Consider the following 7,206-nt stretch of genomic DNA (forward strand, 5'->3'; position numbering starts at 1 on the left):
CAATATACAGTTTTTAATTCGGCAGACATACAGATAGGGAATTCAAAGAAGAAAGAGCTGCAGGTATAAGATCTAGTATCCAGTTGCTTTGAGCAGATCTCTTAGACGGTCATTTCATTTTCAAGTGATCTTGTTGAGTCAAGACCTCAGACCCACACCAGGGGTTTGATGATGACATATCCTTTGATTTCGTAGTTCAGAGCCCGCCAGTCCAGGATATTGGCAGGGACTGGGGTACCCTGATAGGCAGACAGGATCTCTTCTGGGGGCAGTACAGAGTTCCACATGTACAAATCCCCAATCTCTCCCACAAAGGACTGGCTCTTATCAAACTTGCCGCCATAGGAATCCTGCTCCTGCCCCAGGACAATCTTGGGATGAGCTTCCACAGAGTAACCCTGTCGCAGACCCTTTTTCACCAAAGGTGTCCCATTGATCCAAAATTCAGCAATACCTGATGAGGACTCCCAGCTAACACAGATGTGCACTGGAGCCGGGAACTTTTCAATAACTTTGAATGTAACTTTTTGTCTTCCAATGTAGAGACTATAATCTCCAACTCTTTCTTTATAAACTACTAGCTCATTATCCTTTCCCTGGGTATTGTAGGAGAAGAGGCTGTAGGGACGGGAGAGATCAGTGTAGGCTCGAAAACACAAGGTAAAGTTCTGCAGAGGCTTCTCCAGCTGTGTGATCAAGTTTACATGATCAGTAACAGATTCTCTAGGAAATACAAACACCTTCCCACTGAGGTCTGTGGGATAAAGAGAGAAAGAAAGATAATGACCTTCAGCATAAATGCAGAGAAAAGATGTCTCAGCTTCAACCATTTTCTCACTTTATGATTCTTCATCATTCCTTGACCTCCTTACCTGTGTGAGCAAAGGCTTCCAGGAGGCTGGTGAGGACAGAGACCCAAAGCAGCAGCTTGTTCATATTCCTGGCCTAGGGCTATTATAGCAGGAGCAGTGACCAGGATGAGGGCAGCAGATAACACAGTGGCTGTCCCCCTAGCGTCTGATATTCACGCCCTTAGACTTCAGGCTATTCAGGGTTTATATGCACTTTGGGTGAGGATAGGGGAGGAAGAACACCAATAATGTGTGAGGGATTTTCCAGGTCTGCCCCCTGGCAGGAGTGGTGAGGCCCTGAGCTGGAAAATCAATGGGAGTTATTTATTAGAGACAAGTGACGGCTAGAGCTCCAACTCCTGTGACCCAGATTTTATTGCTGGGAAGAGAGTCATTGCAGGGCAGTAGGGTTATGGATGGGATGAGGCGCTGGGCTGGCCATGTCAGCAGAGTCTCTCTCTGCTCTCTGGGCCCCTCTCTCTGATGGCTCGGTGCTCTGCCAGAAGCTCCTGAGCCATGTGGAGTGTATTGCTGAGCTCAACCCTCTCGTGGGCTATGGGAACAAGGCCTTTTCTTTCTTTTATAGTTCTCAAGTTGTCTTCTATTTGTAGGATATTCTAGGATTCTACTTTCTGCTGAAGACCCTAAACAGTGCCTTCACCTTTGCCTAATTCAACATCAAGTAATACATTCAGGCAAAGCTAAGGGGAAAGAGGGACTTGGAGAATAAACTTTCTGTCCCCATGAAGCTTAGTATTTTTCTGCTACTTCTACTCAGCGCTTTTTTTCTTTTGCGTATCATGGTACTTCCTTATCCTAGATCTTTCCATTTCTCATTATTACTTGTTTTTCTGGTTACTTCATACTACCTGCAGAGATGTCAACATCTCCCCAAATTTTTCTCTCCTCTTCTTTGAGTCCTGGGTCATTGAGTGTATATCTAATCCATCTTTGGTGATGACTCCACTAATACTCACATTTATTCACTAATTCTCAGGTACTACACTAGGTGCTAGGGATTCAGTGGTCACTGACTCTTGCACAACCCCAGAGATCTCCATCTTCATTCTTTCTACATCTACTTCATTCTCTCTCTGTACAGTATATTAACCACCACTCAAACCTTGTCTGCCTCTGAGATATCAAACTGATGTTCCTCTTTCTAGCCACATTATTTCTTTCTCTCTCATCCCTAAATTATATGGCATCTTGTTTCTCATCCTATTGTTTAGCCTCTTATTCACTCTTTCTTCTCTTAGGTCACCCCAGACCTAATCAGCCTTTTCAATGACACAATCACTGCCACCAAGAATACACTTTCTTTATCATTGTTCAAAGTATCCTTCCTATTCTTATCCCTGGGGAGTTTCCATTCTCTACTTTTTCTCTAAATGGAAGCCCCGGTTGTGAAGCCTTATCTGGCCTGTTGCACAGTATGGGTTAGTGATAAAGTTGGGATTATGCATCTGTTGACTTTTGAATTAAATAAATATAATTTGCTTGGAAGCCGATGCCATTTGCAATCTGGCTTTAACATGGCTGTATCTCAGAATCTAATCCTATTCTCCAGTCAAACCCCTCTAACTGTTGTTCTTTATACATTCCTGGATTTTCTGATTTCATGACTTCTATTCCTTGCCTTCATTCTGTCTTGAATTTCTCTCTTATTTTTTTCTGTTTCTTAGAATTCCAGCCATTTTTCAACATTAATCTCAAGCTTATTTAGGTGATGGTTATACTAAAAGTCCAGACTTCACCACTATGTTATTGCTGTCTATGTAATAAAACTAAACTTGTATGCCTTGTATTTATACAAAAAATATGAAAAATAGAAAACAGTCTGCTTCATGAAAACTTTTCTAATGTCCCAACTATACGTTATTTTCCCTCTTTTATACTTCCCATATGGTTAAGATAAAAGACTTTGGGATAGAATTCCAATGTTGCCATTTACTAGTGGCTGGCTATTCTGCAAGTCACTAAACCCCTCTGAACTTTAGTTTCCTTCTCTGCGAAATGAAGATAAAACTATCTACCTCACAGTGTTTCTCTAAAGATAAATGAGATACTATGATACACATAAAGTACATGGAACAGTATCTGAAAGGTTATTATTACCATCATTTTAGAGTCTTTATGGCTGTTACCATTATCTGTCTCGTATTATACCTATTATTGTGTTTATCTCTGATCCCTTCTAGATTGAATCTGGGTATTAGGACTTATTTATATTTAGATCATTGATTTTATCTAATAATTTTTCTTACACATGAAAATAAACTGTTATATATTGTGGAATCAAAGGACTCAACTTTGAGTGAGGATTTTTTCTTTACAAGAAACAGTTTATTAGCAACAAAAAGTACAATACAATTGAGTAATATGATCAGGTAATGCTGGAAGTAGGAGCAGGAAGGTAACCTTTCTTGAGAACCCAGGGACTATGCAATTCCCTAACATTTCCAGATGTTAATTAATAAGTGCCATAAAACTCAGAGAACACAGGGCTCACCAGATGCTTTTAGTTTTCTTCATAAATAAATAAATAATCATTCTCTTTAACAAAAAATGGTTTGCAAATTAACGTAGATAAGAGTCTTCTCTAATGGGAGATGAGTACAGGGAACAGGTCTTGGGGATGAGTGACACAGCCTTAGACTCATGGTGAGAGAGCTTGGAGATAAGGGCTTTACGTAGCTGTTGAGGCCAAGTGACAGGGTTTGTAGTTGAATATAAAAATGTTGTGTTCATACACTGTGAAGAGAAAAGCTTGGTTGGAAGGTAGGATCTATAGTAGAATTGGAAAATGGAGAAAAAGTGGAGTCTGATTCTGTTGTTTAGTTTCCTTCCCTGGAATATGCTTCTCAGGCCTTGGAAGAGAACAGCTTGCACTTCAAGGGTTGTCAAAACGGAAACTGAGAATTCTTTCTATTGCAGAAAGGAAAAGTTCTGATGTCAGGATGTGGGAAAATGAATCCTGGGTCTTCAGAACTGGGAGCAATTCTCACAGTGAGCCAATCCTCACTGTTGCTGGATCCTCTTGGGTGCCTTCCTGCCAGTGAAAGTTCAGGTCAAGGTAGTGGCACCTGTCTGGATGGCTATGGAAGAGTTGAGGGTGGGGAAGAAAAGATACAGTATGTTGAAGAGAAGCAGGTCCACCTGTGTGCCCCAAACAGAGCTGTCTTGGCTACATTAATTGCCCATGCAACAAAGTTTGCCCTTAGAGAGCATAGTGGAAGAAGGCATCGGCAGCAGCAGAAAGAGGATCTGACTCGGAGCTTCAACAAGGCAGAAGTATGAGATATAACTGAAGATCACCTGAGTGATTAAAGAATACCTTAAAGATGCTTTCTGAGACATTAGGTGTTTGTAGAAGACATTAAATCACAGTAACCGATGAGTAGAAGACATTAAATCACAGTAACCAATGGGAATAGGAAGAGACTGAGTAGAACACAGGGTAGAACAAGATTTGTGTTCAGTAAAAAATTATTTGCTGTGTGTTCTGTTAGCTGTAAGGGAATTTGAGAGCATTTAGATGGAAAGAGGCAATGGACACATGCATCAAGAGTAACTGATTATCACTCTGATATGTGGTTGGATAAAACCAACGATACACAACTTAGACTGATGGCAGGGTCTCACTGTAAAGGCAAAAAAGGACAAAGATGAGAATTTTAAAAATATAGAATATGGAACCATATTTCTGACTGCAAATGATGTGGAAAAACATGGCGCTGCCAGTGCAGATAGGACAATTGAGAGGATGTTCACTTGGAGGAGGTGGAGGGTAGGTGGTAAGCTTGGTTCCTCAATTGTTAAATTTGAAATGATAGTATGACCTACATATAAGAAAGGTCTTGGAGAATTTGAAACATGTGACTGTCACTTGGAATTAGATATACAGGTTTCAGAGGAATCAACATATAAATGATAATGAAACAAAAATGAATTTTGTCTTTCAGTGGAAGAGAGAAGAGAGAAAAGGTCAGGGAGCCAAGCACTGACTTGAGGAAGCATTCACATTCATGGTGTTAGAGACAAGATAAGAATGGCAGGTGGGGAGGGACGTGGGAGACAAAAAATTATGTTTGGCAGAGAGGATGGTGTGTGGTGTCATGGAAACCAAGTCAGTGTAAGTGTCCAGGAAGCAGTATCCAGTGGTATTAAATGCATCAGAGAGATCTAAGTTGAATGTGTGCTGGATTTAGCAATAAAAACTTCATTGGTAACCTTTGAAAGAGCAATTTTCATAAAGTGAGCATGTCAGAAGCCAAGTTTCAGGGAATGATGGAGGGAGAAAGAGGAAGGGAGTTTGTTTCCTAAGGTTCAGTAATTCTGACAAAGAACAAAAGGAGAGAAACAAGATTCTCCACAGGAGACTCGGGATTCAATGTATATTTCCCACACAGTTTATAGATTGTCTCTTCTTGACAGAGTGGCTATCATGTCTTTGTTGCCCACCTCATAACATTTCAGCCAACAACAGAGAAAAATCAGTGTCCACCTGAGATTACAACTGACCTTTCTACCCAAGTAGCTCTTTCAGGCTTTAAATGCCAGGCTCAGGCTGCTGTGAACTCCTACCTCCCCTTTGCAATTCTGGCAGCTTCACAAATTGGTCAATCCCTTTCCAGGTCGTGCTGATACACCGGAGTCTTTTCTTGATCTCATTTCTCTGTTCCTAATTTCAGGGTTCATTTATAAAAGAAAATCTCTGCTAAGTTTTTTTTTAATTTTCTACTTTTAGGTTTAGTGAGGCACCTCGACCATATTACCTCACTGAAATCTCACTTTGTGTTCAGAATTCACCTGAAGCTGCTCTCTGGAATGTCACCATATCTCTATCTTAGTCTTTATCTTTCTTGACATCCCTTCACGCTCACACTTCTATTTGAACAACCCATTTTTACAGTTTTATAAAATACAGATTTCATTGCTGAGATTAGTGTTTATTCATTTTTTAAATATAAATTTTTAAATAAAATTTACCATTCACTGGCACCCACTGGCCACAGCCATCTTCATGCTGTTCACAATCCCCTCATAATACCTGGGTCTTCTGGGAGGAGATGTGCAAAGAAGAAAAATATAACAGCAGGGACTCAGTGTAACTCTATATCTTGAGTATGTTTAAAAGTTCCCTCCTCTATGTCTAGGATTATATTTTCCAGTCCACAGTGATAGGCAATACATGCATTGAAGATGCAGAAGCAGATTCCTTGCTTGTGCAGCTACAAGAGGTCTTGGCTAGAGCTGTCTTGCGCTACTCCTGTCATCTTGTCAACTATGCCATTTTCTGCTCATGACAGAAACATGGCAGCACGAGAGTTTTCTTATGCTGATCTTTTTTATTGTTATCCCTAAAACTTCAAAATACAAAGAAAGAACCTCACAGAAGCTGACAAAGTTCACCTTGCTTGGTTGTCTCCAGCTGCTGTGAGTGATGTCATCCACATCTTAACTTCAGCAGGGAATGCCATGATCTTGACTCCCACCCACATTGGTCATGTATGTTTTCCTAAGAATGCTGGCTAGTTGAGAGACGTTATACACTAGTCCCTATTCCGCAATACTTTCTAGTCTCATAGCTCAGAACTAGGATATTGTCTTGGTTGTTGTCATCTTTTAAAAAATTTCTGGATTCTTTCTTTCTTTTTTAAAAAAATTTATTTAAGATTAAAAAAAAATTTTTATGGGTACGTAGTAGGTGTATATATTTATGGGCATCCACTGTGAAATAAGCTTATCATAGAGCATGAGGTATTTATCCCCTCAAGCATTCATCCTTTGAATTATAAATAATGATCTTTGTCATATTGACCACCATTGACTGCTGTGTATTTGGGAATTCCCGGAGTGCACAGTCTTTGTGAATAAGAGGGTATGTGCCCAGTTGGTATGTGGTGCCTTTTGCATTGGCCTGGTCATGACAGTGGTCTAAATAACCACAGTGTCACAGAGGTACAAAAGGAGCACATATGCTAGTTAGACCACTTCTTGTTTGACACCCTTCTTGTCATGAAACTCTCCTGCATTGACAATACTATCTATGAAATAAACAGTATTTTATTCACCACACATGTATGCAGGTGTCCATGGGTTTGGTTTGCCTTTTCTATATTGACGTCCTTGTTACCTCCATCATGCTTAGAATTTCCTAATCTGAGGTCTTTGCCACTTGTGCCCCCCAACCGCTACCTCATCACGGTCATTTTCTATGTCTGTGCTTGTACTGCCTACCTCAAGCACAAGCTAATGAACTCAATAGAAAACAGATCTTCTATAAGAGGCCTACATTGTCAGCATTCATTCTGCCTTTGGACACTGTTGTTTACACTCTGAGGTAGCTGGA

The 7,206-nt window shown here is 40.4% G+C and overlaps 1 protein-coding gene across 1 annotated transcript; it reads right to left on the reverse strand.

The window, feature by feature from the left end:
- APCS (amyloid P component, serum) lies at positions 1-1,032 on the reverse strand. Its single transcript, XM_005541312.5, has 2 exons — positions 873-1,032; positions 1-754 (listed from the first exon to the last, which is right to left on the reverse strand). Exons 1-2 carry the CDS (start codon positions 934-936, stop codon positions 147-149), a joined length of 672 nt encoding a protein of 223 aa, XP_005541369.3. The 5' UTR covers positions 937-1,032; the 3' UTR covers positions 1-146.
- Between the last annotated feature and the right edge of the window lie 6,174 nt (positions 1,033-7,206).

The sequence above is a fragment of the Macaca fascicularis genome, chromosome 1 (assembly GCF_037993035.2).
Source record: "Macaca fascicularis isolate 582-1 chromosome 1, T2T-MFA8v1.1".
Classification (NCBI taxonomy): domain Eukaryota; kingdom Metazoa; phylum Chordata; class Mammalia; order Primates; family Cercopithecidae; genus Macaca; species Macaca fascicularis.

Excerpts from the sequence above, each read along its gene's own strand:
- APCS (XM_005541312.5), bottom strand. The coding sequence starts at position 936 with ATGAACAAGCTGCTGCTTTGGGTCTCTGTCCTCACCAGCCTCCTGGAA. Across the intron at positions 755-872 it reads GGAAGCCTTTGCTCACACAG|ACCTCAGTGGGAAGGTGTTT; the intron begins GTAAGGAGGTCA and ends TTTATCCCACAG.